This window comes from Osmia lignaria, chromosome 10 (genome assembly GCF_051020975.1).
Source record: "Osmia lignaria lignaria isolate PbOS001 chromosome 10, iyOsmLign1, whole genome shotgun sequence".
Taxonomy (NCBI): domain Eukaryota; kingdom Metazoa; phylum Arthropoda; class Insecta; order Hymenoptera; family Megachilidae; genus Osmia; species Osmia lignaria.
In genome coordinates, this window is record NC_135041.1 from 2942053 (window position 1) to 2959112 (window position 17060).

The 17060-nt window shown below is 37.4% G+C and overlaps 1 protein-coding gene across 1 annotated transcript; it reads left to right on the forward strand.

Moving 5' to 3' along the window:
- The first annotated feature begins 5379 nt into the window (after positions 1–5379).
- On the forward strand, positions 5380–11882 carry LOC143305748 (uncharacterized). The gene is made up of 2 exons (XM_076690547.1): positions 5380–5827; positions 10149–11882. Exon 2 carries the CDS (start codon positions 10153–10155, stop codon positions 11632–11634), a length of 1482 nt encoding a protein of 493 aa, XP_076546662.1. The 5' UTR covers positions 5380–5827; positions 10149–10152; the 3' UTR covers positions 11635–11882.
- Positions 11883–17060: the final 5178 nt, after the last annotated feature.

Below are 17060 nucleotides of genomic sequence, written 5' to 3' on the forward strand. Positions count from 1 at the left end.
AGAAAACAAATTTTCTATTGGATCTTGCTGTAATCGCGACGTCATTAAATATGACGTACCTTCATCGCGAATGTCATGCCACAATTGTATCGTCGCATTAATTGACAGCTGCAAGCCTCTGAAGCACGGAGGTCGTACCTGCCGACCCTTTTGAATCACAAACCAATTTGTACATGCTGTTGCCTGTCTTATCAAATTCTCTTCTACTTGAGGATTTTTATTTGATAAGGCACACTTCTGCGGATTAGCATCATGCGCTGTTCGACTGTTTAAATTATTGAATAAATCATTCAACAGTCGAATAAAACATGCAGTATTCACAACAGTATCGCTTTGGATCTGTCCCTGCGTGCTGGCCGTTAACAAAGCTGCCGAAACTGTTCGACTAAACACTTGCAAAGCGAGCCTACAATTCATTCGTTCGAATACATTCGGTCGAATATGCTTTGTTGGATACCTCATAGGTTAAGCAAATATTTTTAACTTTTCGTATTTAAGTTAGGATAAGTGAAATCTAAAATCTGTCTCCAGCCATACTATCTTCTATTTACAGTTACACATCCGAACCTTGAAATCCTTACTCACCATCCTTGAATCACTCGCTTGACCCTTCGAACCTTACCAATTTCCAACGATTCCTATTGGTCCTAATCCTCATTCCCACCACTTTCAATTCCAAATTCCCGACCTTTTAAATACAGAACATTTTTCCCTTCAGTTTAGATTTTAACGTGAGCACAAAGTAGAGAGACCGATAGAAAAGCAGTAGAAAACTAGCCTGAGTGTTCTTTGTAAAATTTCCGTGTACCAAAATTTAATAAAATATTTATTAAATATCGGGAATCTAACAGCTTTTATGACAATTTTACAGCTGCCCTAGTGCCTTTCTTTCGTTCAAGGTCCCATAGAGATGATATATCTGACCATGAAACTACAGAATCGTTAATCATCAAATCATACTGCAATAAATTGTTGCGAATGTTTTTAAATATATGCAAATAATCATGAAGAAAATAAATTTTATTTCCTTCATGTATTATATATGGTTTCTCAAGAGATACTTTTCGATCTACTACCGATCTGTTACCAGAACCTTGATCGCAAACAATTGCACGTACGCGTAAACCAGCGCTACAGACAGCAGCAATTACCGCATCAAGCACATACAACAAGTTTACAGTTGACATGTTGCTGCTACTTATGAAATAAGCAATGGGTTGCTTCCAATTATAAAATAAACCGCGAAGCATGAAAACTAAGGCTTGCGTGCCTGATTTCATTTCAGATTCAAAAGCACCATAATCTTGGAAGCCTTCAATTTTTTGTTTTTTTGAATGAAAATCAAAGGACTTTTTTATTGTCATTTCGTCGAACAGTAACACGCAATTTCGTTCAGAACTATCCATCCACGATACCTTTCTATGTAACTGCGTAAAAGAGATCGTACAAATGCCCGGCCACATTTCAATGCTTCCAAACCATCTACTAATTGTCATAGCACATGGTAAACGGAAACCGAAATCGTCACGGAGTTTTCGGAATAAACTCGGTGACGAATAGTGCATTGATAGACAAATATGTTGCTCGTCCGCAGTGTAACATCCCGCAAGAAGAAGAATAAACAAAAATTCTTATCATTAGTAATTATTAAAATATTTATTTTTTTTTTTTCGTTTTTTATACAATTAAAATTTGTAAGAGTTCGTTTTTTTAGATTAATAATTATATTTATATTCAACAAATAAGAAAAGAATCTTGTATTTATTAATATTTATACTTAACAAAAATTTATACTCCAAAAATATACATCGATACTTCTACCGCGTCGATAAAAGATCGACGCAGGACACATAGATAGAGATAGGAATAACGCATAGAAAGAGATAGTAATAGAGCGCAGAATAAAGAGAGATAGCACTATGCATAGACAGAGATAGCGATACGCGCGGAGTCAGGTACACTCCGGTCAAAGTCCAAACACTTCCGGTATCGAAAATGCGTGTAGAAAAAAACTGCTACGTAAGCAGATCTCGGGTATAAATACTGTCGTCGGATTGCAAATAACAAGACTGGGTTATTTGGTTGAGAGTTTATTCTTCAATATACAAACGTTCCTCGTACTCTTAACGTTGAACTAAGACTGACTTTGCTCTTCCAGAGAGCTTGCCTTTATACTTGGCATTGGGGTGTGGTGGTCGAGTAGTAGGGAGGTTTTTCCAGGAAAGGACATTTTTAGGCGGGAAAAGCGCGAGTCGGAGTCACGTACGGGTCCGGTGGCTGGATTCTTAAAGGAAGTCGTAAATTTTGTGGTTACAAGGTTTTTGGATTTTAGGGTAGGATCGATAATGATCCAATCCCGATAAACTAGTCCCGAATTCCGGGACTGAGAGTGATGTGACAGGGGTTGGAAAAGTTATGTGGGTCCTTTCTCTGAGTTCGGGAAAACAAGGGAAGTCCCTAAAGATGATTATCTTTAAGGGTTACTCGACAATACGAGCGTGCCGCGCGGAGCTGTTTCACTTCGATTCTGATCGTAGTCTGACACGGGTCTATGGTACGATTACTACATAGGTTTCCAGTAGCTTAGATTCTTTTGTCGGCAAGGCGGCAAAGGTTCTGCGTCAGACCCGGAGCGCTCGACCACCGGTTCGCAGCGGTTCTCATATGTGTCAGGTTCGCAACCAAGCTTAACGAGCGAGCGAAAGCCGAAGCTCCTTGGACGCGGCCTATTAGTACGCTGGCTCTAGAGCGACGATACCGTCTTGCAGTGTTCGCTACCAAGCTTAACGAGCGAGCGAAAGCAGAAGCTCCTTGGATGCGGCCTATCAGTGACGGCTAAAGCCGAGTATCCACCTGTATCAAACGCCCGTATCGTATCACCGTTCCGAACCCTTTTGAATAGGCAGACGTTGCCTCGTTGCATGCCACGGCGTGCTACGGCTCGGACAATATTTCTTCGTTTCTTGAAAGAAACTCCTATAGGCGAGAAGTTTTGATTTCCTGCATGCTGTTTCTTTATTGTAATTGTCCTAACCATATCGTGTTTGGTATCATTTTAATCAGAAAAACGTCACAAATATCTTGGTAAAAGTTTTATAAGAAAAAAATGAAAAATAACAAAGTTCAGTCATTGCATTAGTATTATCTCACTGATATATCCGATTCCAGATCATATTATCTCGAGCCTCAAGTGTCATGTTTCCACTTGACATAGCATTTCGGGCCTTCGCCTGGGTATGTTGTTTTTACGTTTCAAGTGGTCTCCGAACCTATCCTTTGAACAGCAAGAAACCGACAATTTTCGGATCGGCCCGTTCCTTCACCTCCGTATCACAGCCCAATAGAACTTTCGATATTCGGCAACGGAAAAATCTCTGGATAATTAACATTGTCCTTTTTCAATAATCACAGAGGTTCTTATTAACATTGCTCTTTTATGTACAGCGTATCACCGAAGATAATTGATCTGTTTAAATATATTTAGACGATAAAATTTGTCTAAATTAAATTAGATTAAGTTCATAAATAATTTCATCGATTTTGAAATGAATCCAATAATACTGCAAGATTTCAAATAAATTGAAACCCAAGTGACGGCATGAAACGCTATGTCAAGTGCAAACGCCTTCGACACAACGGCAAAGAATCGACAAATTTTTCGGATGGGTCCGTTGCCTCCGTTCCTTTGGAACGGCACGCAGCAAAACGAAACTCCTCGCCTGTAGTGGCCCAGTCCTATTGCCGAACCGTTTCTATCAAGAAACGAAGAAATATTGTCCGAGCCGTAGCACGCCGTGGCATGCAACGAGGCAACGTCTGCCTATTCAAAAGGGTTCGGAACGGTGATACGATACGGGCGTTGGATACAGGTGGATACTCGGCTTAAGTTGCCCAGAAATCGTACTGCGGCCGAACGAGTAAGCTCTTACAGTGTCGGAACGGATCCTCGCCAATTTTCCGACAATCGATCAATTTATTTAAATAATTTTATTTTACAAAATTCAAATTATAGATTATTAGTTTTGATAATCGTATCTAGAGTCGCGTTTCTAATTCATTTATTTTTCTTTGTATTTTATTTTAGGTCAAACTATTTTGTAATTAATAATCTGAATTTTCTTTCATTGTATTTTATTTTAGCACAAACGCGATTGTTATTTTCCTTTGTATTTTTTTAATCTAGGGCGTACTCACTGTAAATAATTAATATAATTATTTTCTTTTTGTATTTCAAGAACAGGGCGCAACATTTGTACATACATCAATTACGATAATTCTTTATATTATTTTCATTACATTTTATATTACTTACTATTGGAAATAGGTGGTGAAACAAAAAATAAAAATAGAAGAAAATACTATAAATAAAACCTTTATTTAAGCACGTGGAAGGACACGTCCGTACAGCTCGAAAGAAACAGTCAGACTACAAACAGGTCAGTGACGAAGAATTCGTCATGTACCCATAGACTCTATCGGTCCTATTCGTTGTCTAAATAAGCCAAGAAGGGACACAGCTGCACCCTCTTGACTTGTGCCTCGAAAAAGAAACTTAATACGTACGTCGATGGTTTTTGTAAAAGAATGAAAAACTTTTTCTTCTTAAAAGAGAAAAACCAACACTTACATTTTTATATAATTCAAATAGTTACTTACCTTTTTATATATATTATAAACGAACAGATCTTATTTTCTTGAATAAACATACTCACTAAACAAATTTGAGAAAGGAATTAACGTTGGATTTTACTCCTTTACCGCGCACCACCCGAACCTATGATCCCTTCATTATATAATTATATACGAGTCGCCTTTTTGCAAGGGAACCGCTCTCCCTACGCGTCGGTGCAGTAGCGTACTCGCGATAATAATTCCGGGACGTTACAGCAGAATATACGGGTTGCGGATACAATTGCATTAACATGAACGTCTTTACTTCGTTCGAAACTTTGTCTTTTATATTTCGAACGAAATCTGACTCCGTCATTTCGTACGACTCTATTTTACGTTTTAATGCTAATATTTGTTTATTTTTTCTAGCAAGCAGTTTACGCAATTTCTGCGTTGCTAATTTCAATTGATCAATTTCTTTTCTCTTTGATCTACAAAGGAATTTGGGTGAATGCTTACGACTGTTACACGTAGGCTCTTCATTATCCTCACCCAAATCGTACAATATCCTTCGGTACGGCATCCTTCTTCAATTTCAGTTGTACCACCTTGTCTTTTTCGGCAAAATGCCTTGAACAAATATATCGGTGTTTCAATTGCAGATCGGTTAAATCCGCGAAATCGTCGTTTCCACTATTCACGATCCACTGTATCAACCGATCATTGTCTGCAACTGGGAATGAATGTAATGTCTCAGTTGTTCTGTTACGCGACGTAACACCACAACCGCGATAAACACATTTTTTATATCCAGCGCGAGTTATGTGACGACACATAACCCCAGTCTTATCACCTCAGGCAGGACGTGGCACTGCAACAGACATAACAAAATTCCGACTCGAGGATGAGAATAAGACAAAGAGAAAAAGAGAGCTTACCATCGCCTCGACGACAATTCATTCATTCAGTGTTGAACATCGACCTAAGCTGTCGACCTGTACGGACAAAGTAGACGTGTATAATTAAAAGAATATTGTATATTTACTTACCTCCTGTCACTTAACTGGCGCTGCGGACAGGATACTGCGAGGCTGTTGAATCTGGATTTTTCTCCAATTGTGTGACGAAAATCACTGACGAGGAAGCAGCTGGTGTTTCAACCCCATTGTCGCAGTGTCAACACGATCAGGCCACCTTTCGGCACTGACACGGAGAAGTAAGTCTTTGAAATTTCCTATCTATACGTATATATATATATATATACTATATTCCTACTTTGCCCCTATTCAATACGATTGATCACGTACATTAATTCTGACCCGTTATAAATAAGTGTAAGCGAAATAATGGCTCAACTTACATTTGACCAATTTAAAATGAGATTATCTGTATGGCGCGACGCGATCCCAATGTACGAGGGAGGGACAAGACTTTTGTCTCATTTTATTCAGACATGTGACAAATTCTCGGAAAATCTTACAACGAACGACAATGCGATCAACGAGTCGCTGTATGCTCTTATCAAATCGAAGCTACGCGGAGAGGCACTTGATTTGGTAGTTGTTAATAAACCCATAGACTGGCCCCATTGTAGGACACTCTTAATTAATAGATATAGCGATCCTAGTTCGGAAGAATTACTATTTAACAGACTCAGTACTTGTTACCAGCAATCTAATCAAACGTACGAAGAATACGCCGACGAAATCAAAAATCGTTTGAATAAACTAAAAGACCATATACAACTAAATAATCAGGATAACAATATAATTGCTATGAAAAATAACTTTTATGATAATATTGCGAAAAACGTATTTACTAACGGAATTAAACAGCCGTATCATTCGCATCTGACGCATTTTGAATTGACTGATATCGAGGACTGTCTAACAAAATGCCGAAAGTACGATAACCACGAGCAACAAGCAGCTTTTCTTACCTTCATGAGACAACGCGAGAACAGACCCAAAACAAATGGAACTTCCGGAAACATAAACCCGTTTCAACAACGTGCAGCTATTGCACAGAAACCATTTGCACTAATAAATTTTGGAAACAGTAATAATTATAGACCAAATAGTAATCAACCTAGGAATCAAAATCCTCAGCCTACACCTATGTCGATTAGTACGAGAAACACTAACAGACCGAATAATAACCTTAATAGGCCTAATAACAATTTTATATAACCAAGTAATAATTTTATGGCGAGACCAAATAACTTCTTCAGAAGCACAGGACCTCCGAACTTCGTAGCGGAAGAACTTCATCATCAGGAAGAACAGCAACAAGATTTAGAAAATCAGGAAGAAGTTAATCACGAAAATTTTCCACAGGACCCCGACACGAATCAAGAGATATAGTAAACCTAAATTCGATTGGAAATTCGCCTGAACTTCCACATATTATCACGGCTGACCCGCCACTTAAAATTCTTATTGATTCAGGAGCGTCTTCATCAATTATTAATCCCGAAATAGCCTATCGCCTATTTTCCGAATATATTTTTCCATATAATTTTGAAATCAAATCAGTACATAAAGTAACAAAGGGTACACGTGCACTCACTTTTCCGATTTTACGTGAATTAGGAGACGAAACACCTATTACTTTCCTCATAGCGCAATGGCATTCCACTTACGATTGCTTAATTGGAAACAAAGACCTGCAAAAATTAGAAGCAAGTATAAACTATAAAACTCAAATATTTAGTACGACGAAGTTTGAAATAAACTATCTAAACAATATACCGGGAAAATGCGAGGCCGCTGGAACGAACCGTCATCGAGAAATAATAACACAGATAAGGACCAACCACATGAACAGCGAGGAAAGGGATAAAATTACAAACCTATGCCATCGATATAAAGACTGCTTTTATAATGAGGATAAGAAATTATCAGCCACTAGTGCAGTTAGCCACAATATCCGAACAAAAGACGAATATCCAATTTACGTCAAAAGTTTTCGTTACCCATACCACTTAAAACAGGAAATACAAGAACAAATAAGAAAACTACTGAAAGACGAAATAATTCGTCCTAGTAATTCGCCTTATTCTTCGCCCGTCTGGATTGTACCGAAAAAGAGTGACGCAAGTGGGAAGAAGAAATGGAGAATGGTAATTGACTATCGCAAGTTAAACGACAAAACTATTGAAGATAAATACCCACTCCCGAGGGTGGATGACATTTTAGAGAACTTAGGTAAATGTGCCTATTTTAGTACATTGGATTTAGCCCAGGGCTTTCATCAGATCCCTGTACACGAGGGTTCCATAGAAAAAACAGCTTTTACAGTGGAAAATGGTCATTACGAGTATTCTCGAATGCCCTTTGGGCTGAAAAGTGCCCCCGCCACTTTCAAGAGGATGATGGATAAAGTTTTAAGAAAGTATCTGCACAAATTTTGTTTCGTCTACATGGACGACATTGTAATATTTTCAAAATCATTGCAAGAACATTTATTTGATGAATTAAGAACGTATGATTTGAAAATACAACTGGATAAAAGCGAATTCTTACGAAAAGAAGTACCGTTTTTGGGACATATTATCACACCTCATGGAATTAAACCAAACCCAGACAAAATTGATGCTATAATAAAGTATCCCCTTCCAACTACGCAAAAAGGGATTAAAGCATTTCTAGGACTCACCGGCTACTACCGGAAGTTTATTAGAGATTATGCAAAAATAACCAAACCCCTCACGAAAGTGCTCAAGAAAGGAGAAAAAATCGATTGCGAAGATAGAGATCTCATCGAATCATTTAATAAATGTAAAGAATTAATCACCAATGCGCCCATATTAAAATACCCTGACTTTGAGAAACAGTTTCACATCACTTCAGACACGTTGCATGTTGTGTACGAACGTAGAATAGGTATCGCGGCACGGTACAAACGATTTGTACGAACGTAGAATAGGTTACGCGGCACGGTACAAACGATTTGTACGGACACAGAATCGATACCAAGACTGGATATATGCAACGTTTAAATGCCCAGAATCGACGCCTCGGCTGGATATATGCAACATTAAATGCCCAGAATCGACACCTCGGCTGGATATATGCAACGTTTAAATGCCCAGAATCGACACCTCGGCTGGATATATGCAACGTTTGAAACCCGAGCCGACACCGCAACCGGTTTTCATTTCCAATCGTCCTTTGCTTTTCGCCACGTTTAACATCAATTTTAGCAAGTAATTATAATTCAAACTATATCGTGTTTGGTACCACTTTAATCACAAAAAGCTCACCAATGCGCTAGTACAAGTTTCATTAAAAAAAAGTCAAAAATAAAAAAGTTTTTTGATTCAATTAGTATTAGTCACACCGATACGTTTCGGCTCTTTCCTTTGATCATCGGACCTCTCTCTTTCCGCCACTGTCTGTCCTTTTCTACGTTCACGCTTGGCGGCTCGTCGCGTGTAACCCGAGATTCGACACCTCCACTGGATATATGCAACGTCTGGGTCCCAATGTTTGTTGCATATATCCAGCTTTTACTGTACCTGCACACCTTCGGTCAACCGAAATAGCTTTATGAAAGAACTTGAAAAATACCATAACCAAACTCATAATGGAATACAAGAAACAATAGCACATTTTAAGAAGAAACTGTACACACTTAATATGGATAGAATTATTCAAAATTATATAAATCAGTGCGAAACATGCCTTGAGCATAAATATGAAAGAAGGCCCTACGAGACAGAAACTTACGGACCCATAATTGCTAATAGACCGCTTCAACATATACATATGGACATTTTTAATTTCAATAAGGAAGAATTTCTTACCATTATCGATATTTTCTCTAAATACGCTCAAGCTTATCATTTGCCTGACGGAAATGCCACCATTATATTAAATAAACTATGACCTTTCTCTTCGCATCATAATTTTCCAGATAAGATTACTACAGATAGCGGTAGCGAATTTAATTCGACCGTATTTAAAGAATTTTGCAGGATTCATAAAATTGATTATCAACAAACCACCATTAACAGACATACGTCGAATGGACCCATAGAAAGATTACACTCTACCTTAAAGGAAAAATTAAGTATATTAATAGATCAAAACCCAAGGGAAATAACCAAAAATCACATGACTACAGCTATTCTAATATATAACCAAAGTATTCACTCCTCAACAAATTATGCCCCATTCACTCTCTTATACGGTCCCTATAAAGAATTACATAAACACATTATAGATCCCGATAGTGATACCATTGAAAAATATAACGAAATTAGAAAAAAGGAAATTTTACCGTTCTATGAAAAATTATATCAAAAACAACTACAGAAGCAACATCTACCTAATAATTCGGATGAAACGTTGGAAAGTAGGGAAATGTTCGTTAAAACGCATCAGCAACAACGCGATAAAACTGCTCCCCGTTATCAAAGGTTACTTGTAGAGAAACAACAAGGCCCCACATTAGATTGCCATATACACGGACAGCAACGCCGCTATAACTTAAGAGATGCCAAAAGATTAAGAAAGGTCTCTTCATTTTTACAGGAGGATGAAAATAATATTGACCCTGACGATCTCAATTATACTCGTGAAGAGTATCCAAACTGATCCAAACGCAACGCATTACAACTATCAACAAGGAATCGGAAGGATTATGGAAAATTATCACTATCTACATTTTTACATAAACATAACGTCCCTTAGACATACTTACAACAAAATCCTCATTAGTTATACCATATTATCTGGACGGGAGGAACTCAGAAATTCAAGTTTATTCAGGCAAACCGAATCCCTATGTAACGAAATTTATCAAAATCTACAACAAATTGAACCCCTAACCAAAAGGGTTAAAAGAGGATTAATAAATGGATTGGGTACAGTAATCAAGTACATTTTCGGAAACCCGGATGCTAATGATCTTGACAAAATAAACAATTATTTGACTTCGCTCGAACGCCAACAACACGAAGGCATATTAACTCTTGGTAAAACAGTAAGCATTATAAATACGATAAGTAATACCATAAATGGAAACACAGAAATGATTAACAAAAATTTACAAAATCTTGCAAACACTCTTAGTGAACAAAGTACGCGACTTGACCTCTTCGAAGCCATTATTACCCTTATCACTCAAGAACAACATTTTCTAAATTTACTTGAAAAAATTAAAAGGTCGTTCGTTTTCTCAGGAGAAGTGTTTGACTTAGAAATACTAACTTATGAACAAATGTCAGATATAAAAGCGCATTTATTAAAACTTTATTCTCGAAAAGAGTTAATGCTACATTATCACAATTTATTGGATTTTCGATTTACTCAAGGATCAATCGTAACCGCCCCTGACTTCATTATCTATACACTTAAAATTCCGATCCTTAACCCTATCGAGTTCTCCTTATTTCAAAGACTTGCTACAATCAGTCATAACAATCAAACAGAAATTATAACTACACCATGGAAATTAACAGGAACAACAGTCAAATTATTTGCTCATAAATGTCAACTAATATACGATCACGATTATCTGTGTTACCGAATTGTCGCAGAAGAGATCAGACCAATCTACATTTCAACAAATATACCTCTAGTATTGGTATATCCGCTATCGAACAACTCGACATTAATATCATGCAATTATCCGATAACTATTGAATATAACAGGAACAAAACCACCCTCCAAGGAACACACTTTGTCCAAGGAAACGATGTGCAAGTACAAGGTCACAATCTTAATGAAAATCTCGGAGAACTAAAGCAACCAGAAATCTTGCCTCTAATCATCAGGAATTATCAATTGAATTTGGAACCTTTGAAAACGTTAACTTCACCTACAATAGATATACCAACATTTCAAAAGCTTGGAATCGAATTTCATATGTCTGTAACCAGTGTCGCAATTATATTTTTAATCATTATAGGCCTCTTAATCCACTTCACATACAGGAAAAAGGGCAAAATACGTCAACCTACCCAAACAATCAATAACGAGGACGTCATTGAACTTCGGCAGGGAGGAGTTATGTGACGACACATAACCCCAGTCTTATCACCTCAGGCAGGACGTGGCACTGCAACAGACATAACAAAATTCCGACTCGAGGATGAGAATAAGACAAAGAGAAAAAGAGAGCTTACCATCGCCTCGACGACAATTCATTCATTCAGTGTTGAACCATCGACCTAAGCTGTCGACCTGTACGGACAAAGTAAACGTGTATAATTAAAAGAATATTGTATATTTACTTACCTCCTGTCACTTAACTCGCGCGTATTACGAAATACCATTTTTTGAACACTGAAAGCGGTTACAAATTTGTATATCACACGTTTGCACCGCTTGCATAAGTTCTTTAGACTGACGTGAACTGGAAGAACGTAACGCTAGAAACAATTAAACATAAATTTCTTACATTGTTAGAAAAGAACAGCGAATGGAAAAAGGACTGCGGATTGTTACGATCGCGGATTCTCTTTCTTTTTCATTAGCCATCCTTCCCCGTGTTCGATACTTATTATCGTCAACTTGTAAATAATTAATCAGAAAAATGTTACAAATATCCTGGTAAAAGATTTATAAGATTTAAGTATTAAGATTTCAATTTGTACAGGAGTAGTGACTGTGACAGAGAGAGGGGGATTGAACGAAAGAGAGAAATGGCGAGAGTATGAAATGACGAATGGGCGAGTGAATGCATTTGAAATGAAGCGAGTGATAGGTTGGACGAGGAGAGAGCGAGAAGGAATGAGTGAGAGAATGAGAGAGAATAGCGACCAGGCGAATGATGTGTCGGCCTTATCTGGTGCATTATACTTTTGAATAAACTTTATTTTTCATTGAATTCAACTAAAGACTACAACATATTGAAATGTGTAAAGTTTGAGTTTTAAGTTCATATACATATAAGAGGTTGATGGGTCCAGTGCCGCTGTTTGCAGAAACAGTAAGTAAGAGGCCGTCGCACTTGTTGCTACAGACGCATATAGGCAGAATTCACTGTATTAGAAACTCGTCAAAGAAGTAAAAAGTAGTAATTTCGTCCAAAAATATCGCTTTTTTTCAGACACATAATGTATAATACCTATTTTTAATTGCTTTTGTTCATTTCTTAGAATTACTTAATAAATTTATAATTACTTTTGTAATTAATTTATCATTGTCACGAAACTGTTGCCGGCCGCCTTACAGCGCCCGGATTTAAATATATAACCTAATCCTAACCTAATATATCAATAATATTCATTTTTAATTGAGTTTTAATAGACATTTTTTGGAGTCTCGTATGTGCAGCTGTAGACAGAGCCATTACGTTCCCTAGACTCTCGTTCCTAAACAGAAGTGTGCTGTCGCAGAATTCAATGTGTTACCATCGAAAGTTTTTCACGAATATTTCGGAAACTAACTAAGCAGGGCCGCCGTTTATATGTCCAAGGAAAAGTTGTTCAAAATATCGATTTCTATAACATATCCAAAACTCATCTAAATCGAAGAGGAGGTAATTGTAATGCAGGTTCAGTGAATTTTGTAACATCTAAACATTTCCAAAGTAAAATTACGAATTGATTAAGAATAAAAAATAAAATTGTCCCCGTGGGATTCGAACTCGATCTTTTGGTTGTGACTGTCAGATTACTCGGGACTTGCGTCAGAATACGTGAATTGTTGGTGGAAAGCACCGAAGCGGCAGCGTACACGAATGAAAGCAGATATATGATTGTGTGAACTGCGAACACCAATTGCCATGCATATGGAAACAGATGTGGCAACACTGCAAACGTACTATACATGTATACGTTTCTTCACTTTGGTGTAGTCGATAAGGTAGTTGTGTCATGCATGTTCCAGCGAGGTATGGTAAGAGAAGAATTGATAAAACAGATACAACTGTTATACCAACTGTGGAAACCCAACCTCACCTTGGGGTACCGGGTACTCCAATAATGACGCCCCATCGGTAACATGGACATGTTTAGTCTTCTTGGATCTGTAGTCACTGCATACGCATTGAAATAGCATAGGAATTTGAATCTGTAGCGGCACCTACTTCCGGTGAGCCGTCCCGTCGGAAAGTGCATTTCCGGCTACCGCAGCGCACCCTTTAATAGTAGAAAATGCGGGAAAATGCGTTTCCCCTCCCAAGCCAACGCTTGGCGTGAGTCGTTCTGGTCCTCGCACTCATAGCGAAAGGTAGAGACGTTTTTCCAAAGTTATAGTAGTGACACTTAGTGCCATAATTAAATAGACTTCTGTATTATAACTAGTAGTTTTTATCTTGAGACTGATTAATTTTAAATAAAAGACAGGAATTTTGGTTTGTGTGTAATCAAGCTGTGTAAAAACTTTATTTTTTCTCAAGACCGTGTATCATCTATTGGTACGGTAGGGGCCACGTTTAACCGCATTCCGAGAAAGCCCCTACAAATCGACGAACAATACCACCATCTGCTGACTCTTAAAAGAAACGATTTTAAAACATACGGTGTCCAAATGGCCCGAATCCAAATAGGAAGACGTTCAAACGGCACCGCGTCCAAACGGCACGGTGGGGTATTTGCCTCTCAAACGCGGTAAAATGTCATTTTTAGAAAATTATCTCTAAAGTCAAAAAGTACTATGAAAATAGTTAATTGAATATTTGGCCCACTATGTAGTATACTTATTTTTCACATTTATTAATTTTCAACGTGGGTACAGAGGTTTAAAGAAGGCAACTCCGAAATTCTTAAAAACTACAACTGTTATTTATGCTTTTAATTCTCACTCAATTTAATTAATCTATGATGGGTTTAAACGTACCAGGTATGTATTTTAATTGTACCAAATTTCATTTTGTTATCTTTAATATTTTTGGAATTATACCGTATTGAATATTTTCTATTTTTATTGTTTATTTTGAAAAAAGTCCCGTGGAATCCCGCGTTCTGTTTGGTATTATCTGAAAGAACAAAGTCTTGCCTTTAAAATAAAAAAGAAGTTAGCTGCTACTAACTGCTACTCAGGTATCTACAGTGATTTTTTATTTTATCCGACTTCGAAAAGGAGGAGGATACTCAATTCGATGTGTATGTATTTTTTTTTTTTTTTTTTTTTTTTTTTTTATGTATGTTCACCGATTACGGCGCGACGGATGGACCAATCGGAACGAAACCTTTTGCATCTGGTAGAGTATGTCTCCCGATTGGTCCCGTTTAAAAAACATTTTGCATTTTTGCATTCCAAACGCTTTTTATTGCAAAAAAACGTACTATTTCATGTACGTGCGGCGTACGTTTGCCGATTACTCAGAAACGGATGGACCAATCGGAACGAAACTTTTTGCGTCCTGTAGAGTATAACTCCCCATTTGTCCCGTAAGAAAAAATATTTTGCATTTTTTCATTCCTAACGACTATTTTTTCTAAATTTATGTTCGCCGATTACTCCGAGATGGATAGACCAAGCGAAACGAAACATTTTGCATCTTGTAGAGTATTTCTCCCACTTGGTCATGTCAAAGAGACATTTTGCATTTCTTCACTGTTAACGATTTTTTTGCAAAAAACTTAATGCTTGATTTATATTTTTCACCGATTACCGCGAGACGGATGGACCAATCGGATCAAGAATTCCGCATCTTGTAGAGTATATTTCCCGATTGATCTCGCAAAAAAATGTTTGTATTTTTTCATTCCTAACGACTTATATTGCAAAAAACGTAATACTTCATTTATATCTTCTAGCGTTTATGCTGCAGGGAATGTATCGATTGTGATGGAAACTTTCACATTTAGTAGGAGGTATATCCGCGATGATCTCACTTGCAAAAATTTATTGAATTTGTTAATAACTACTGTTATAGCAAAAAATCTATGCCTTCATGTTACTCTGCAAGGAATGTATCGTTCGCGATGAAACCTTTCATATTTAGTAGGAATTACGGGGTGTCAGGCGACTACCTCGACAGCCATAGAGGGATGATTGCTAAAGGGATTCTAAACAACTTTTTCCTTTGCCAAATTGTTGGTTAAGGCTTGGTTTTCGAGTTAATAACAAGAACCACCGACCAATACGAGCGCGCATAGAGCGCAATCCCAGGGACTACAGTGTCGGGTACGAAAACCGGACCTGACGTAGGTCGCAAACGAACGGCTTGGCACCCCGTTGGCATAGCACAATAAAAAAACTGAAGTGGTAGAACATTTTTAGTCGCTGTTTAGAATGAATACGGAACCTAATCTCTTATCGCCTGTCATAATGTAAAAAAGGAAATTCTAAGGATTCTAAACAACAAATAAAAATGTTTGAAGTGGTATAATTAATAAACGTTTGAATTGGAGGCTACGCTAATGATGCAAAATTTGAAAACAATTTAAATGAAACTTACCCATTCGTTTCTAAATTAAGTGCAATAAATGAGAAGAGTTCACTGGCCCGATCATGAAAACTGCTGTTTTACCGAACGTATTTCCTCGTCTCCCAGTAACAATTATCTGCTTTCAGCGTAGTAGGTTAATTTAGGAACGAATGCTAAAGTTTCATTTAAATTGTTTTCAAATTTTTCATCATTAACGCGGCGTCCAATTCAAACGTTTATTAATTATTCCATTTCAATCATCTTCATTCGTTGTTTGGAATGCTTAGAATTTCATTTTTTACATTATGATAGGCGACTAGAGATTAGGTTCCGTATTCATAAAAATGTTCTACCAGTTCAGTTTTTTTATTGTGCTATGCCAACGGGATGTCGAGCCGTTCGTTCGCGACCTATGTCAGGCCCGGTTTTCATAGCCGACATTGTAGTCCCTAATCCCGCGCGCTGTACGCGCTCGGATTGGTCGGTGTTTTTTGTTAATAACTAGAAAAACAAGCCGTAACCTACATTTTGGAAAAGGAAAAGGTTGTTTAGAATCACCTTAGCAATCATCCCTCTTCGGCTGTAGAGGTAGTCGCGTGACACTCTGTATATCCGCGATGATCCCACTTGCAATAATTTATGAAATTTGTTGTTTATTAACTATTTAAATTTGGTCAATATTTTTTCGGTTTATGGTTATGGTTATTAGCTAAGCAACAGAAACCTAAAATCACCTTACACTATCCTACAAATACTACAGGTTCCACTAAAAAGTGTGAAATAAAATAATTTTTAACAAAAAACAAATCCGACTTCGAAATGCACTAAAAAGTATCAAATAATTTCTATTTCATTTATACCAATATTCCATAGCTATTAATAATATCCACTTAATCGTTAAATAGGATACCAAATACATTTCAAAGTTTTCGGAGGCGGCGCAAAATTATAAACTTTTCTTCTACTAGGAAGATCCTAGTTCAGGCGTCGGCAACATATGACAAATGACCCATTTGATAATTTCAAGTAAACAACATTCAACGGGAATCAACATACCCATTGCAGTTCACGAGAGACCATACTTAACTCGCGTAGCTCAGTAGGTCTGGGGACATTTTTA

Excerpts from the sequence above, each read along its gene's own strand:
- LOC143305748 (XM_076690547.1), top strand. The coding sequence starts at position 10,153 with ATGAAAATAATATTGACCCTGACGATCTCAATTATACTCGTGAAGAGT.